This window comes from Podarcis gaigeae (assembly GCF_964106915.1).
Source record: "Podarcis gaigeae genome assembly, chromosome: 13".
NCBI lineage: Eukaryota > Metazoa > Chordata > Lepidosauria > Squamata > Lacertidae > Podarcis > Podarcis gaigeae.
The window spans coordinates 14139835-14158698 of NC_139689.1; the positions used below are offsets into that span (position 1 = coordinate 14139835).

The following is an 18864-nucleotide window of genomic DNA, read 5'->3' on the forward strand; positions in this document are numbered from 1 at the left end:
GACTTCAAAGTACAATGCAGGGAAGTTTGGAAGTCCTATAAATTATCAGTTTTTGGAGGTTCGGAAGTAGCATGGGGCTGTTTAAAGCAGGGATTTCAAACAGCTTGTGCTGCCCTTTGAATCTTCAGGCAATATGCTGACAAAGCAGACCCCCAACAGGATTGAACCCCACTGTTCCACCCATCAGGTGATGTCACCCAATTACATCAGATGATGGACAGGTGGGTGTGGTTTGCAGAATATGGCCTCATGAGTCATCTTGGACTCCTGGGAGGGGCAACACTGACCCATGGGACAGAGGTTTCCTACCCCTGAGTTAACATTTGCCCAACAACACTAGATACTGAATAATCCCTGGCTTTGCTGACATTATTGTGATAGCATTTTATCTGAACAATCTCTTCCTTTGGTAGACATGATTGTTGCATTACTGTTAATTTCTCTCATCTACTTTTGATCAGCTTACTGCAACCAGGGCCAGATTTTGGTTTGATGAGGCCCTAAGCTACTGAAGGTAATGGGGCCCTTTATATGTCTAGCTGTCCTTTATCAACAACAAATTGTTGCTGTTTTTTTGTGTATATATGGTATGCTATATGGTAATTTATGGACCTAATAGGTCCATACACAACACAAAACACTTTCCCTCTATGTAGGTTTTATTTTATTTGTTTTTTATCTTATATTTTGGAAATGTACATCCAGTTTTTTTCCTTTACATTTTTTGAGGGCCCCAAGAGAGTGGGACCCTAAGCTATAGCTTGTTTAGCTTATACGTAAATCCGGCACTGACTGCAACTGTTAGCTGGATTGTCACTCTTTGACTCCTGCCTTTCTTGATGACTCTGCTTTTGCTTGATGGGCTCTGAAATCCTGTCAGGCCTGCCCTGGATTCTTATCAGCAGTGAAGAAATTTGCTCTTTTCCACGTTGACAGAATGCTAGTTATTAACTGGCACTGCAACATGTTCATGTAGAATCAGAAGAATCTTTATTTGCATCAGCCACTAGCCAAAGCATTAAAATAAAATGTACTGAAGATAGAGGTAAAAACTTAACAATAAAAAAATACATTTGGGGGATTTACATCAATAATCAAATAACAGATCTTATTCTAATTGCCATATCTTATGGAGCCATATCTTACAGGGAAGTTGTGTGATTGGTTATTTAGATTAGTGTTGCCTAATTTGGCTTTGTGGTGCTGTTAAATAGTAAAATATGACTGGCTATTGTCATGAAATTCTACTCAATATCACCCAGAGCAGAACTCCAATGTATAGTTAGCAGAGTAAAAACTTGTAGAATTGTAGGATTTCCAGTAAATAGACAAGAGGCAATTGTATTTCATCCAGCAGAGCTTTACTGCTATTGAAGGCAAAGTAGCACAATAGTCACAAATCCAATACATTCAGGACTGGCACTGTCCATAAGAACTCTAGTTGCAGCAAGCTTAACTTTAACTTATAATAAATTATAATAAGACTAAATCTTAACACTAAGCATACTATGTACAGAACACCACACCAAAAGGAAAGAAAGACAGAAAGGAAAGTGAAACCCAGGTTCAGCTTCTCTGAAGGAATAATCCAAACATCATGAACCTTCTGCTTGTTTCTTTCACACAGAGAAGCTTCCAGAAACCATCTTGAATTAATTAGAATAAGAAAGATCTCTACATATCAGATCAATACTTTCTGTACTAAGAAATGCTATATGGTAGCAGCTATATGGTAAAAGGATATCAGGGCATTCAATATAGGTAGATCATGAGTTTGGATTGCACAGAAATGTATCAGGGGTTTTTTCCCTGTGCAATTTTAATAATACAGGGTTCCTCTATAGGAGGCTTGGGCACTTAAACCCTAAATATGTCACTGGACACCAACTCCCAGCATGGCCATTGGTCAGGAATGATGGGAGTTGGAGTCCAGCATTGTCTTGAGGGTCACAACGTACCCACCTCTGCTCCATAGATTACACTTGAATATTCCTAGAATGTCTAATGATTGGAACAAAAGTTGATAACTTATTACAAATACTCATCATTATTAGGAGAATGTTCTCAACATTTCCAACACTTGGAAGTGTGTGTAAGTAGGCAGATGTGAAGGAAACAAATGTGCTTGAAGTGTTTCCTGTTAGTTTTGTACTGTATTTTACAAAGAAAATGTATTTTACAAAGCATAAATTGTATTGCCTTTTTAACTTGTTAACTGCCTTTAAAAAGAGTGTGTGTGTGTGTGTGTGTGTGTGTGTGTGTGTGTGTGTGTGTGTGAGAATGTGAGGATGGGGGTGTTTGCTGTCATTTTGTTGCCTGAAAACATGGGAGTGTGAAGACTTCAAGCAGGCTCTGTCCAGAAAAAAATATGAAGACAGGCATGCAATGGACTAACGATTTATGCATTGCTATGAAAGTCTGTATTTTTGGAACAAGAAGACCAAACCCTCTCTTGGGCTCAAGGGAGAGAAATAAATTGTATTGCACTCAATATATAAATAATACAGCATGTTCAGTTGTTGCCATCCTAACAAGTAAAGATTCATCTTCAAGTTTTGTTTAAGGAGTCTATTTTACTACAAAGGTTTGGGGGTGAAACTGCAGCACAAATCTGAATGACTCAAAAATAGCTAACATTTTTCAACATGAAGATTGGTTTTGGCAAGTTATTCCAAAGTTATTAAAAAATATGTGCTAGCTTTACTACACAGTTAATTAGACTACAGTATTGAAACTCAATCTCACTCACTTATATCACTTTATTTCATAGAAATAGTTCATTTCAAATAAACCTTAAAATTTACCTTTGATGATATGCACTCACTATAAAGACACTACTGTGTTACTACAACATTAGTCCAAGAAACTGGGATGATAAAGTAAAACATAAAGTGATCACTGAAGCACTACACTCTATTTTCCTTTCAGATATCTGCCTAAATTTTATACTTCATCATCAGTCTCCACATAGCAACTTTGATCTCCTTGTTCCTTAGTGTGTAGATCGTGGGGTTCATCAAAGGGAAGACCACAGTGTGGAAAAAAGCCACTATCTTGTCAAAGGGGAAATCTTGGAAGGGGCGGCAGTAGATGTAGATAGCCGGACCAAACATGATGAAGACAATGATGATGTGGGTGATGCACGTAGAGGAGGCTTTGCTCTTCCCTTGACCAGAGCCTGTCCTCACCTTGACCAGCAAAGCCCCATATGAAATGAGGAGGAGGATGAAACATCCAGTAGTGACCAGACCACTGTTAACAAACATGACAAATTCTAATGCATAAGTGTTGGTGCAAGCCAGCTTGATGATCTGGGTGATGTCGCAAAAGAAATTGTCCAGTTCATTGGGGCCACAGAAAGGAAGTGGTATGATGAGAATCACCTGGATTATAGAATGTATGAATCCTCCTGCCCATGAACCTACAACTAACATCCAGCAAACCACTCTGGTCATCACAGTGGCATAGTGCAGTGGGTGGCAAATGGCTACATACCGATCCACAGCCATGGCAATAAGGAGGTTGATCTCGGCCCCACCCAGAAAATGAATGAAGAAAAGCTGTGCAATGCAGCCCCTGTAGGAGATGGTTCTGCAGCCAGCCAAGACGTTGGCTATCATCTTTGGAGGGGTGACACAGCTGTAGCAGATGTCCATCAAAGCCAAATTGGCCAAGAAGAAAAACATGGGGGATCCCAGATGGGAATATTTCAAAATGGTCACAATGATCAGGATGTTCCCAGGTAGGATGATGACATAGAAGAGCAGGAGGAGACAACAGAGGAACAGCTGCAGCTCCCAGATCTGTGATAATCCCTGGAGAACAAACTCTGCCACTACTGTATAGTTCAGTTGTTCCATCTCCACTACTGTATGGTTCCATTGTTCCATTTTTAGAGTGCATAGCTCTGCAGTCAAATAATGATGAAGATGTTAAACAGGAAAAATCTACAAGGTGGGTTTCCCCTCTCCCCCCCTTTCATCTCAAGGTTATATAAACAGTGCATACAGCCCATTGATTGGCTGGTTTGTAAGAAACCAGTGGCCCAGTTATCGTTTGGGTATCTTGTCCAGGTGCTGCTTTTTCAAAAAGCAAATGAAAAGTCAATTTCAATTGAAAAGAAGTTTATCATACTGGTATAGTTTTCAAAGTGCCAGGAATAGATGCACTTTCTTGACTAAAGCTTGGTAATCTCTTTTTTTACCAAACATGCATTTCCTCTAATAAACACTGGCTTCCTTGTTTTCCTAAAAGCAGAGTTTCAGTGTGATTATATCTGGGGGAAAGCATGCTTCTCCAAGAGGGGTTCAGTATTCAGTTCAGCTTCTGCTGAGAATTCACCTCCAAATGCCAACAACATAGTCTCTGGCCATTGTCCATACTGTCTGGGCCTTGATGAAGCCCAGCAACACCAAAAGGACCACAGGTTTTCCCTCCCTGTTCTAGTGAAAGAATTGCAAGGAGGGTTATTGTCTACTGGTCATTGACTGAAATAAAAAATGAGAAAAATAGAGTGGTGAAATTTCTTTTTAATAAGCATCAGTTTGAGGCTCATCTGTGCATTTCATATTTTAGTGCTCTTTCACTTGCTGCCCAACTTAATGCAGTAGAAATAATGTTATGATTGGCTAATAATGTCCTTGTTAGGTTACTGGTGTGCTAATAGTTTAGGCTGAGTGCTCAGTGTGTAACAAACTCTCTCTCTCTCTCTCTCTCTCTCTCTCTCTCTCTCTCTCTCTCTCCTCTGGGCAATATATATGAGATATATAGATCTTTTGAATTAGATACCCATCAGATCAGGAAGAGATAAGAAATATCCAGCTGTGGGCAGAAGTGGGTAGAGAGAACGAGCAAAAATATTTGATTAGAGAGATCCTGTGCTTATAGTGCCTAAAGGGAGTTGAGTACAGAAGTTGTTCTCTGAAGATTTATTCCCTGCTTTAGGAGTGCCTGCTTGCTTCCATCATTCTTTGCTTGGATATTTGTAAATAAAGCAAATATGCTGAACCTTACATTCCATTCCATGTATAAATAATGGGACTGAATAAACATAGGAAATAGATACACATACATAAAGGCTCTCTCTCAGATACCCACATTATGGACCTGTGTAGTAGAAAATATGAAGACACATGAGTTTTCCAGAAGAGGGACCTCAACATATTGCCTTTCTTTTTCTGAAATCCGGTCCCTCCAAGAGAAAACGTATGATTGTTCTTCTCTCATTAAAATGTATGCAAGTTTTAGACTATCTTTTGCAACATAGAAAACAATGAATGTATGTTTCCTTTTAAACTACTAACGAGAGAAAAACAGTTTAGATAAAGAACATAAGAACACAGGAACATAAAGAACATAGGAAGCTGTTTTATACTGAGTGAGACCATTCATCTATCTAGCTTGGTGTTATCTGCACTGACTGCAGTTGCTCTCCAGGATTTTAGACAGGAGTCTTTCCTACCTGGAGAATCCAGGGATTGACTCTGTGGCCTCTGTACCACTTCACTATTGGTAGCAGAGAGAATTCAGAACCTTGCCCATCCCATCAAAGACCTTGTGGCTACAGGAGTGAATACAGCCTCACCCTATTCCTTTATCGCTCCTCTTGCTTTCTTGCAGAAGGAAGGAAGGAAGGAAGGAAGGAAGGAAGGAAGGAAGGAAGGAAGGAAGGAGGGAAGGAGTATGATGGGAGACAGAGAAGGCTGAAGTGTGAAGATGTAGCTGTCACTTACCCCCTGCTGCCACCAAGTGTATGACAGACCTTGAGGCAGCGGCAGGTCTCCTCATCCTCCCTAGCTATATTACTTCTGGCCCTTGGAGAGTTGAAGGTGAGGAGGTGTGTATCAAAGGATAAGCTGGGCCCTTGGGTACAACCCTTCCACAGGCTCCCAAAGGCCTTATTAAAAACCAAACTTCTTTTTCATTTATTTTCAATACTTCAAGGCTACTTCAAGGATTGGAAGCTTGTGGCTGACAACCCCATTTTGCAATCCTAACTACACTTGTTGGGAAGTAAATATATTTGCATAAACATGCTTAGGAAAGTATGGTAAGGTGGGGGTGCCATGATGATTTTCTGGGGGCAGAACACAGGCTATGGATTTTCTCCTCTGCTACATTCCCCAAAGGAGACACATATTTGAGAACAATGACCAAACACCAAGAGTTCTATTGTTTTTATTTTATTTTTGTTTTTTTTATAAAGGTTTTGCTTTCTCAGTGAAAAAAGGGTGTTTTTTATTTGGAAATATTTATATATGCTTTTTATGATTTTATATTAATATGATTTTTGTCATGTTAATACCATGGTTCATCCAAGGAACACAAAACAGTATCCATGTTCCCCAATGTACATTCATTGGAGTGTCAGAAAGCGATGATGTCTACCCTATTTGCATAAGATCTACACATCCATGAGAACCCTGTGCCCCATGAATCTTGGGAAGAGGGACTGATTGTGAAATCACTAATTTCTTTATTTCTTCATCAGTTTCCACATAGCAACTTTTATCTCCTTGTTCCTCAGTGTATAGATCATGGGATTCATCAGAGGGAAGACCATGGTGTGGAAAAAGGCTACCACCTTGTCAAAGGGATAGTCCTGGAAGGGGTGGCAGTTGATGTAGATGGCTGGACCAAACATAATGCAGGCGATGATGATGTGGGTGATGCACGTAGAGGAGGCTTTGTTCTTTCCATGGTTTGAGCTTGTCCTCACCTTTATTAGCAGGGCCCCATAAGAGATGAGGAGGAGGATGAAACATGCAGCACTTACCAGGCCACTGCTAACAAACATGAAAAATTCTAATGTGTAAGTGTTGGTGCAAGCCAGCTTAATGATCTGGGTGACATCACAGAAGTAGTTGTCAACCTCATTGGGGCCACAGAATGGCAAAGGGATGATGAGAATGACCTGGATTATGGAGTGCAAGAATCCTCCAACCCATGAACATACCAGCATACCCCAGCAGACTACTTGGGTCACCATAGTAGCATAGCGCAGTGGCTGGCAGATGGCCACATACCGGTCAATGGCCATGGCAATGAGAAGGAACATCTCAGCTGCACCAAGAAAATGAATGAAAAAAATCTGAGTGATACATCCCTGGTATGATATAGTCCTGTGACCAGAGAATATGTTAGCCATGAGCTTTGGTGGGGTAACACAGCTGTAGCAGATGTCCAAGAAGGCCAGGTTGGCTAAGAAGAAAAACATGGGGGATCCCAGATGGGGGTCCTTACAGATTGTCACAATGATGACAAAGTTTGCAGGTAGGATGATGATGTAGAAGAGCAGGAGAAGAACACAGAGGAACAGCTGCATTTCCCAGAGCTGTGACAACCCCTGGATAACAAACTCTTTCACTACAGTGTGATTCCCATTTTCCATCCTTACAGATGTAGTCCTGCAAAACAATTATATCTGAATTGTTAAACAATAAATGATTGCAATCCCACCGCCCCCATTTATACACCTTATTATAAATGCAACCAATTGGTAGGCTGGCCAGGAGCAGATCAAAATAGCTCACGGGTTCATGTTACATTCAGATTCTGTGGCTTTTGCACAGAGAATTGATGATTGCCTAACAGCACTGTATGGGTTAGATGTCTCAGTGATATGTGGTCCAGCTGGGCTGGATGGCTAAAATATGTTCAGAAAACTAAACCCAGGAGATGAGTCACATGGACTCCTCTACAATTAGAACATGATGTCACTGATAGTGAAGAGGAGAAATTCATTTCAGTGTACAGTTAAAGACAAATCGATCACATTTGCACTTTCAGGAACAAACAACAACACAACTATTCTTTGAAACTTGCACTTATCTGAATGTATTGAGCCTGGGACCTTCTGAAGTGCAAAACAGATTACCACTGAGTTATGGCCCATTTCCCAAATCTAAGGATAACAAGACTAAGATTCGGTGCTGCTGCTGGTTCTGCTGCTTCTGGACCCTATACCTTCCTTCCTCCAACCCCAGAGATTCTCAAGACCATGATAGAATGATCAGATCTGACTGAAAACCTTTTGCTGCCTGAAATGAGGAATAAGATCTGGCTTCCTCAACCTCAGCCCTCCAGATGTTTTGAAACTACAACTCCCATCATCCCTAACCACTGGTCCTGCTAGCTAGGGATCATGGGAGTTGTAGGCCAAAAACATCTGGAGGGCTGAGGTTGAGGAAGCCTGAATAAGATGGTGCCCCCACCCCACAATACCATACTCAGCAGCTGACAAAACTGGCAGCTTAACATTCCTTTGATACCAGAGAATCCTCAACTACACATCAACTACAACCAGCTCAGGAGACAAAGGGCAGACCATATGGAACACACAGTTCTGCCCTCCACATTTTGCACCATCCAGCATTTGCCACTTGAGGCAGCTTCCTCAATTTGTCTAAATGGTAGTGCTGGCCATACTTGCAGAGCTCAGGGACTAGGGACAGAAGGATTTGTCATTTACAGTTTTTTAGTTTCTCATTTTTCCAATTTTAAATTCCATTCCCCACATTTCAACATCAGTTTGATATTTGTTTTAAAAAGAGCCCTAATCAAAATCAATCAGCATTTTAATACAAATTCTTTCTATTTTTTTGCATTTAAAGTAATGACTATCCCCTTAAAGCAAGAATAAGGAACCACTAGTCCTCTAGATATTGCTGGACTATAACTGTCACCATCCCTGACCACTTGCCATGGTATCTGGTGCTGGTGAGAGTTGAACAACAGCTGGAGGACTGCAGTTTAGCCAACTCTGCCATAAAGGCTTGAGGCAGTCAGAAAAAAGCAGCCACCATGCCACCCATTCTGATCCTCCACCAGACCCCTTCCACGTTCTCTTTGCTTCCTTAGTATTGATCAGCAAGGAAGACAGGAACATAAGAAGGCTTTGCAGGATCAGGCCAGTGGCCCATCTAGTCCAGCATATTCTTCTCAGTGTGGCCCACCAGATGCCAGCAAGCAGGACAACTGGTATCCAAATTGAACCATATGATCAACAGAGGAGCAAGGGAGGAAAACTAAAGCCATGCAAAAAGGCAATGTGAAAAAGAGCAGAGATGAGACAAACATTTACCCTTTGTTGCCCTTCAATTTGCAGACAGCCCTTCTGGCAGAATAAATCTTCGTCATCCTCATACTTATACTGCTTATGGAAGAAGTGCATCCAAGGATATACTGAGCCCAGAAGAAACACCTTCCAGTGATCCCAGAGGACCTCATTAAAAAGGTTAGCAATTTTTTTTATTTCAGTGGTGCTTCAAGGATATTGATAATCAGCATGAAGTTTGATAACCCCATTTTCTAGTCACTTCCCCGTTTAATTGTCATTTTTTTATTAAACCTCAACACAGAGTAAATAACAGCTCTCCTTTTTTGTACATGAATTAATTATATGATACAGACATGGCTGTGGATTATGGGTAGTAATAACACAGTTTTGTTTTTATTTTTAAAATATATTTATTAATTTTCTCAGTAACAAACATCACAAAAAAATAAACATCAAGAAAGGACTCTTAAGGGGGGAAAGAGAAAAAGAGGAAAAATGGAAACGAAAAAACAACAACTATTTACATATTCTATATCAAATCCAAATATGGCAATGGAAGAGTATCCTCCTCCATTGTACCTGATGGCAGCAGACTAGTTTAGTGACTGTGTAGAAACATGGGAATCTGCCTTGTAGATCTCAGATCTACAGGTCAATCTGCCTCAGTATTGTCCAAACTGACCTGCTCCGATCATAATGCAGTGTTGTTGGAAATAAAATTGTCTCTGCAGGGGTCTTACAGATGAAGAATGAAAGATGATTTATTGAGGAATGAGCAGATGATTAGGAAGGCCCAAAAGACTCTAAAGGATTACTTTGAGACAAATATTAATTCTGAGGTGGAAATAAGAGTCGTTTGGGATGCAAGTAAGGCAGTAATGAGAGGATTCCTCATACAACAAAATTTGATCAAGAAAAGGATACAGAATGAGAAAAAAGACAATATTCTGTCTCAATTAAAAGATAAAGAGAAGAACTTGAGATCTAATCTGAAGAATCAGCAGATTCAAAAGGAAATTAAAGCACTACAGATCCAATACTCCCAGATTATAAATCAGGAAATAGAATGGAAAATAAAAATGATGAGACAGAGAAACTTTGAATCGGCAAATAAATGTGGAAAACTGCTGACTTGGCAGTTAAAAAAGAGACAGAAACAAAGTACTATTACTTATATTGTATCAGAAGGAAAGTCTATGGAGAATCCTGCAGAGATAAGAAGATGTTTTTAGAAATACTATAAACAACTGTATAAAAATGGAAAAGAAGCTAATGGTAAAATCGAGCAAGTGATCCAAGTACATGGATTGCAAAAAATTCCTGAAAATAAAAAAGATCCTACTTAATGGATTGATCACAAGAAAAGAGGTTGAGAATGCAGTAAATCAGATGCAGCTTGGTAAAACACCAGGGCCAGATGGTTTGTCAGCAAAATACTATAAAACTTTGAAACACTGGCTTATTCAGCCATTGATGGTTGTATGCGATAAGATATTAAGAGGGGACAAAGCACCTGAAACCTGGAAGGAAGCCTTTATAATCCTGATTCCAAAACCAGATCAAGATAGGTCCAATGTGAAAAATTATAGGCCGATCTCATTACCCAATGTGGATTACATTTTTTTTGCTAACATTCTGGCCAACAGGTTGAAGAAGGTACTAACAGATTATATTCATAAGGACCAGGCAGGATTTCTACCTGGGAGACATATGAAAGATAACATTAGGAATATAATCAATGTGTTAGAAAGATTGGAAGTTAAAGAAAAACCTCTAAAGCAATGTTAATGTTTGTAGATGCTGAGAAGGCCTTTGATAATGTTTCATGGAGTTTTATGAAAAGGTATTTAGAAAATATTGAGGTTGGACAATAATTTTTAAATGGTATTAATGCGATCTATTTTGAGCAAAAAGTTAAAATCATAGTTAATAATGTGGTTTCAGAAGAAATTAGAATTGAGAAAAGAACAAGGCAAGGGTGCCCACTTTCCCCTCTGCTTTTTATTTTGGTCGTAGAGGTTTTGCTAAACATGCTAAGGAAAGAGTAAGAGGTTAAAGGTATAACAGTAGGATCCAAACAATATGAGTTAAAAGCCTTTGTTCACAATTTGGTGTTAACATTACAAGACCCAGATTCCAGTGCAGTGAAAGCACTGAAGTTGATTTAAGAGTTCGGGCAAGTAGCAGGATTTAAGTTAAACAAGAGCAAAACCAAAGTGCTGGCGGAAAAAAATAGATAATGAGGTGAGAAAAATCATTCAGGAAAAGACAGGCCTTGTTTTTGTAAAAAAGGGGAAGTACCTGGGTGTGAATTTATCAGTGAAAAACTTGAATTTATATAAAAACAATTATGAGAAATTATGTAATGAAATAAAGAGAGATCTTGAGATTTGGTCAAATTTAAAATTGTCATTAATGGACCAAATATTGGTGGTTAAGATGAATCTACTGCCAATGATGTTGTTTTTATTCCAAGCTTTACCAATTACTGATAATGTCAGATGTTTTAAAGAATGGCAGAAAGCATTGTCTAAATTTATCTGGCAGGGAGAAAACCCAGAATTAAATATAAAATATTAACAGATGCAAAAGAGAGAGGGGAATTTTCCCTGCCAGATCTGAAGATATATTTCGAGGCAGCAGCTTTCTGCTGGGTTAGGGAATGAATTCAAATAGATAATGCTGATGTGTTAGACTTTGAAGGATTTGACAATGTATTTGGTTGGCATGCATATTTATGGTATGACAAGATATCGGCTCATAAAGGTTTTAAAAATCATGTAATTAGAAAATCTCTATATAATGTATGGTTAAGATATAAAGATCTCTTGGAAAGGAAAACACCCAGATGGCTTTCACCAATGGAAGCTAAGGCTCAGAAAAAGTTGAATATGGAGAGTAAATAGTTTAAATATGATGATTTACTAGTGGAAGAAAATGAAGAATTTAAGACCATTTGACCAAATCAAAGACAAATTAGATGGATGGTTACAATATTATCAAATTAATGAATTATATAAATTGGATAGGAAAAACGGTTTTGCAACAGAAAAATCCAAATTGGAAACGGAATTGTTAGATACTGTCAGAGCTGCCCGAAGTCCCAGCTCACAGAGGACCAATGCCAGGTCGTTGTTATATACAAAAGTCTTTATTGAAGTTCAGTCTCTATTTCAAAACCGTGGCGCGCAGCTCTACGTCTTAAACCCTAGACCGCCGAAGCTCCGTCTGAATCTCCTCCCCTCTGACACCAGTTTAAGACTCTAGCCCTGCTCCACCTCTTCCTCTGCTCTCTCCTCCTCTGGGTCCTCCTGTCCGCTGGGGCATTCCCCTTTCTGGACTCTTCTGACGCTGAGTCCCCTGACTCCTCCCCCTGCCTCCGGCGGGCTTTAGGACCTGGTTCCCAATCCGGGTTCTATGCTGTCCCGCGCGCCTGTACATTTGAACTTGGCGCTCGCGCCAACCCAGTGACCTTCCTCCTGACCGTTACACTGCTTTTGTCGCTGGTTCCCTCTTCCGGGAGGCTAGCTGGACCTGACCTCCCCTCCGTTCCCTGACTCTCCAATGGAGGCGTGGTCAGCCCTGACTCATCTTCTTTCCCTGCTGGGGAAGACGCTGGCCCCGATACCTGGGACTCTTCCCCCCCACTACGCTCTGGTGGGGAAGCTGGTCCTGATCTCCAACTGCTGCTCTGGGAGTCCCCGCTGGCCCCTTGCTTCTGGAGTGTCCCCCTTGGGACCCCCCTTGCCCTGGCCACCGGCGCCCCCTTCTGTGAATCTTCTGATTCGCTGGAGAGGCTCATGGAATCTCTCGAGCCACTGTCATCTTCTCCTACGCTGCCCTCAGATTCTTCCCCTTCGCTCTCCATTTCCTCTCTTCCCTGTGCCTCTGCTCCTGAGCCCCTGACAGATACTAATGTTAAAAAAACTCTCTAAAATGTACAATTTGTTGTTAGAATGGAATACAAAGGATGAACAAGTTAAATCTGTGATGATTGATTGGGGAAGAGATGCTGGACACAATATAATGTTGGAAGATTGGGAAAGGCTATGGAAGAAAGGGGTTAAGTTTACTGCATGTACGGTATTAAAAGAAAACATTATGAAAATGGTGTATGGTACTTAACCCCGGTGAAATTAGCAAAGATGTATCATACAAAGGATAATTTGTGTTGGAAATGTAAAGAAAAAGAAGGTACTTTCTACCATATGTGGTGGACGTGTGAAAGACTTCTGGGAGAAGATTTATATTGAGTTGAAAAAAATGTTGAAAAATACGTTTATTAAAAAACCAGAAGCCTTTCTACTTGGAATAATAGGAATAGAATCCCCCCAAAAAGATGTTAGATTGTTTTTGTATGCCACTACAGCGGCAAGAATTTTATTAGCCAAAAACTGGAAATCACAAAAGATACCAACAATAGAAGAATGGCAGATGAAGATGTTGGACTTTTTGGAGCTGGCCAACCTGACTGGAAGAATCCGCAACCAGAAAGAAGAGGAGACCCAAAAGGATTGGAAGAATTTTAAAGAATATCTAGCTAAATACTGTAATATAAGATAAAGAGAAATCTCTTGGAAGTAAAAAATTAGGACTAGGGTTACAATAGGTTGATGTAGTTAAAAATACAAATGATTGGAATATTAATAATGGAGAAGAAGTTAGTAAATTAAAGAAGTTAATATTATTAGAAATATGAATTTGGAGAACTGCTAATTAGGTGATAAAATGAAATTCAGTTACAGGGGATTTGAGGAAGTCAGTCATCAATGTAATGCAATCAGGATTTGGAAGTTAAAATTCTTTTCTATGTGTTTTTCTGTTTTTTGTGTATTGTAATGTTTTTCTTTTGTATTTTTTCTTTTTCTTTTGTATGTCACTAATGTGAAAATTAGTTTTAAAAATTGGGGGGGGGGGAGTATTGTCCACACTGATTGACAGTGGCTCTCCAGAGCTTCCCTACACTTCCTGGCAATGCTAGGGATTGAATCTGGGAGTGTCTACATGCTCTTTCACTGAGCTATGACTCTTGCAAGACAGCTTTGATCTACAGAGAAGGGAAATGACTGGTTGTATGGTAAGGAGGGGTTGCCATGATGATTTTCTGGGGGCAGTACAAAGGAAAAGGATTTGCTCCATTTCTGCACTCCCCAAAGAGGACACATATTTTAGAACAATGACCAAAACACCAAGACCTTTATTGCTTTTATTTTGTTTTTTATAAAGGTTTTGTTTCCTCAGTGGGGGAAAAAGTGGGGTCTTTTTTATTTGGCATTATTTATTTGTTTTATTTTATGTTAATACCATGGTTCCTCCAAGGAACACAAAACAGTATCCATGGTCACCTGTTCCCCTGTATTCATTCATTGGAGTGTCAGAAAAGGGTGCTGTCTAGCCTGTGCCCCATGAATCAAGATGGAAGAGGGACTGATTGTGAAATCACTAATTTTTATATTTCTTCAACAGTCTCCACATAGCAACTTTTATCTCCTTGTTTCTCAGTGTGTAGATCATGGGATTCATCAGAGGGAAGACCACGGTGTGGAAAAAGGCTACCACTTTGTCGAAGGGAAAGTCCTGGAAGGGACGGCAGTAGATGTAGATGGCTGGACCAAACATAATGCAGGCGATGATGATGTGGGTGATGCATGTAGAGGAGGCTTTATTCTTCCCATGGCTTGAGCTTGTCCTCACCTTTATTAGCAGGGCCCCATAAGAGATGAGGAGGAGGATGAAACATGCAGTGCTTACAAGGCCACTGCTAACAAACATGACAAATTCTAATGTGTAAGTGTTGGTGCAAGCCAGTTTAATAATCTGGGTGATATCACAGAAAAAGTTGTCAAGCTCATTGGGGCCACAGAATGGGAGAGGGATGATGAGAATGACCTGGATTATGGAGTGCAGGAATCCTCCAACCCATGAACATACCAACATACCCCAGCAGACTAGTTGGGTCACCACAGTAGCATAGCGTAGTGGCTGGCAGATGGCCACATACCGGTCAATGGCCATGGCAATGAGAAGGAACATCTCAGCTGCACCAAGAAAATGAATGAAAAAAATCTGAGTGATACATCCCAGGTAAGATATAGTCCTGTGACCAGAGAATATGTTAGCCATGAGCTTTGGTGGGGTGACACAGCTGTAGCAGATGTCCAAGAAGGCCAAGTTGGCTAAGAAGAAAAACATGGGGGATCCCAGATGGGGGTCCTTACAGATTGTCACAATGATGACAAAGTTTGCAGGTAGGATGATGATGTAGAAGAGCAGGAGAAGAACACAGAGGAACAGCTGCATCTCCCAGAGCTGTGACAACCCCTGGATAACAAACTCTTTCACTACAGTGTGATTCCCATTTTCCATCCTTGCAGATGTAGTCCTGAAAAACAATAATGTTCAGATTGTTAAACAATAAATGATTGGAATACCCCTGCTCCTTTTTAAATCGGGCTCTGGCGGCGCGGTAGCAGTGGGAGGCCCCATTAGCTAAAGTGGTGCTTCAGGTTTAGAACAGTTTCAGGTTAAGAACAGACCTCTAGAACGAATTAAGTACTTAACCTGAGATACCACTGTACATTATTTATGCAATGAGTCCTGTCTGAATGGCTGATTCTGCTTCCCTCCTGGAGCCTGATTGGTCTTTTCCTGCAGGCCAATCAGTTGTTGCATTCTAGGCTCCTACCTGCCTATTGTTCTAGGATCCAAGCTTAGTACATAACACAGAGCCAGTGTTTTGTAGTGGTTAGAGTGTGGAATTAATACCTGTGAGACATTCAGAAAAACCTTCTGACACTAAGAGCTGTTTAGCAGTGGAACAGATCCCCACAAGAGGTGGTGGACTCTCCTTCCTTGTGGTTTTTTAAACAGAGGTTGAATGGCCTTCCAATTCTAAGATTCTATGAATTGGGTCTGGAAAGTAAATGATAGCTAGTGCAGTCAGGCCAGGATCAGTGTTACATGATCAAACCGTCTTCCCCAGTGAACAACCTGACTGTTGAATTCTCCACCAGTTAAAGCTTCCTAACCTTATCCAGTGGCAACTCCACATATAGTAGTAATCTAACTTAGAGGTTACCAGAGCATAGACAACAGAAGTTAGGCTATCCCTGTCCACAGGGTCACCAGCTGAAGATGATGGAAGGCACTCTGCATCACTGAAGCCATCTGAGCCTCAAACAACAGCAATGAATCCCGATGTACCTCCCTCACAGGGTAGTGAGAGCTAAATGAGTTGGGGGAGAACCATGTATGCCTTCTTGAGCTCCTTGGATGGAAGGTAGAACATAAATGCAAAGAAACAACAAAATTCTTTCCTTGTTGTTCTCTATTCCTAAGTTTTATAACACCTCTGTCAATTACATGCATGTTTTGCATTTACCTAGAAATAGGAATCAGGGACACATACAGCACTGATGCAAGAGTACAATATTGATACAAGCAAATGTATCATACATACATGTCTGTGTTTGTTCTTGCCTTCTGATGCCACTATTCCTTTTTTCATACTTCATTTTCTGTTCACAATCGGCCAAATTTACACAAGGAATATTGTCATGATGATAGGAAAAGTATTTCCTTTGCAATTCAGGTAGAGATGGGTAGATCTATCAGTTTCAGGTTCTCTCAGTTTCTCATCTTTCCAATCTTAAATTCTCTATATTTACACATCACTCCATGGTTTTTTTTTAAAAAAGAAAACCACATAAATATTTATCATCATTTTATTGCAAATTTCTCCTAATATAAATATTTTTGTATGCAATTTTGCAAAATATACACAGATTTCTGCAAAACAATTTTCTTTGATCTAATCAATTCCGTTAAATATTATTTTCACTTATGTGCATTTTAATGCACTTTTTGCTATATTATAAGCTACACATTACTTAGGTGTAGGACTAGGATGGTATTCACCTCTAGTCCTACTCAGCGCAGACACATTGAAATTATTGGACATGACAATCTTTTGTTCATTAATTTCAATGGGTCAACTCTGAGTAGGACTTAGGTGACTATAATTCCTACACTGCAAAATTCAAACAGGTGCAAAGTTCAAAGGTTGTCTTTTCTTTGGTTTGCATATTGTTCAGAAAACTAAACCCAGGAGATGAGTTACATGGAGTCCTCTGTGATCTGAACACGATGTCACTAATAGTGAAGAGGAGAAATTCAGTTCAGTGTGCAGTTAAAGCCAAATTGACCACATTTGCACTTTCAGAAACAATAAACAAACAACAAATATTCTTTGAAAATTGCACTTATCTGAATGGATTGAGCCTGGGACCTTCTGAAGTGCAAAACAGATTACCACAATGGCTCATTTCCCAAATCTAAGGCTAACAAGACAGTGATCCAGTGCTGTTGCTGCTGCTGGTGGACCCTACACCTTCCTCCCGCCAACCACAGAGATTCTCAAGACCACGAGCAGATCTGGCAGAACCCTTTTGCTGCCTGAAGAGATGAATTAGATCAGGCTTCCACAACCTCAGCCCTCCAGATGTTTCGAGACTACAATTCCCATCATCCCTAACCACTGGTCCTGCTAGCTAGGGTTCATGGGAGTTATAGGTCAAAAACATTTGGAGGGCCGAAGTTGAGGAAGCCTGAATAAGATGGTGCCCACCCCACTCCATAATACCAAACACAGCTGCTGACAAAACTGGCAGCTTAACTTTACTTTGATACCAGAGAATCCTCAACTACACCTCAACTACAACCAGCTTAGGATGCAAATGGCAGACCATATGGAACACACAGTTCTGCCCTCCACATTTACCACCCTCCAGCATTTGCCACTTGAGGCAGCTTCCTCAATTTGTCTAAATGGTAGTGCTGGCCATACATACAGAGCTCAGGGACTAGGGACAGAAGGATTTGTCATTTTCAGTTTCTTGGTTTCTCATTTTTCCTATATTAAATTCAGTTTCCCACATTTCAACATCAGTTTGATATTTGTTTAGAAAAAGAGTCCTAATCAAAACCAATCAGCATTTTAATACAAATTCCTTCTAATTTTTGCATTGAAAGTAATGCCTGTCCCCTTAAAGCAAGAGTAGGGAGCCACTAGTCCTCTAGATATTGCTGGACTATAACTGTCACCATCCCTGACCACTTGCCATGGTATCTGGAGCTGGTGAAAGTTGAACAACAGCTGGAGGGCTGCAGTTTAGCCAACTCTGCCACAAAGACTTGAGGCAGTCAGAAAAAACAGCCACTTTGCCTCCCATCCTGATCCTCCACCAGACCCCTTCCACGTTCTCTTTGCTTCCTTAGTAGTGATTAGCAAGGAAGTTAAGAACATAAGAAGGGCCTGCAGGATCAGGCCAGTGGCCCACCAGCATCTTTTTCTCTGTGTGGCCCACCAGATGCCAGCAAGCAGGACAACAGCACTCTCCTCTCCTGTGGCTTCCAGCAACTGGTATCCAAAGTGAGCTGAATGATCAACAGAGGGGCAAGGGAGGAAAGCTAAAGCCATGTAAAAAGACAATGTAAAAAAAGCAAAGATGAGACAAACATTTACCCTTTGTTGCCCTTCAATTTGCAGACAGCCTTTCTGGCAGAATAAATCTTCCTCATCCTCATGGTTATATTGCTTATGGAAGAAGTGCATCCAAGAATATACTGAGCCCAGAAGAAACACCTTCCACTGATCCCAGAGGACCTCATTAAAAAAGTTAGCAATAGCCAATTTCTTTTATTTCAGTGGTGCTTCAAGGATATTGATGGTCCCATTTTGACAATCCCATTTTCTAGTCACTTCCCCATTTAATTGTCTTATTTATTAAACCTCAGCACACAATGCA

The 18864-nt window shown here is 40.4% G+C and overlaps 3 protein-coding genes across 3 annotated transcripts; all 3 read right to left on the minus strand.

Annotated features, from left to right (window-relative positions):
• Nucleotides 1-2887: 2887 nt before the first annotated feature.
• Nucleotides 2888-4412, minus strand: LOC310829247 (olfactory receptor 4N5-like). Its single transcript, XM_083707515.1, has one exon. It carries the CDS (start codon nucleotides 3888-3890, stop codon nucleotides 2937-2939), a length of 954 nt encoding a protein of 317 aa, XP_083563641.1. The 5' UTR covers nucleotides 3891-4412; the 3' UTR covers nucleotides 2888-2936.
• Nucleotides 4413-6475: 2063 nt separating this feature from the next.
• Nucleotides 6476-7390, minus strand: LOC310829259 (olfactory receptor 4N2-like; the record flags this gene model as incomplete). The annotated part of the gene is made up of 1 exon (XM_083707535.1): nucleotides 6476-7390. The coding sequence occupies one exon, from the start codon at nucleotides 7388-7390 to the stop codon at nucleotides 6476-6478; it is 915 nt and encodes a 304-aa protein (XP_083563661.1).
• Nucleotides 7391-14415: 7025 nt separating this feature from the next.
• On the minus strand, nucleotides 14416-15424 carry LOC310829256 (olfactory receptor 4N2-like; the record flags this gene model as incomplete). The annotated part of the gene is made up of 1 exon (XM_083707532.1): nucleotides 14416-15424. The coding sequence occupies one exon, from the start codon at nucleotides 15422-15424 to the stop codon at nucleotides 14501-14503; it is 924 nt and encodes a 307-aa protein (XP_083563658.1). The 3' UTR covers nucleotides 14416-14500.
• Nucleotides 15425-18864: the final 3440 nt, after the last annotated feature.

Coding starts and splice junctions, on each gene's coding strand:
- LOC310829247 (XM_083707515.1), bottom strand. CDS start 3,890: ATGGAACAATGGAACCATACAGTAGTGGAGATGGAACAACTGAACTAT.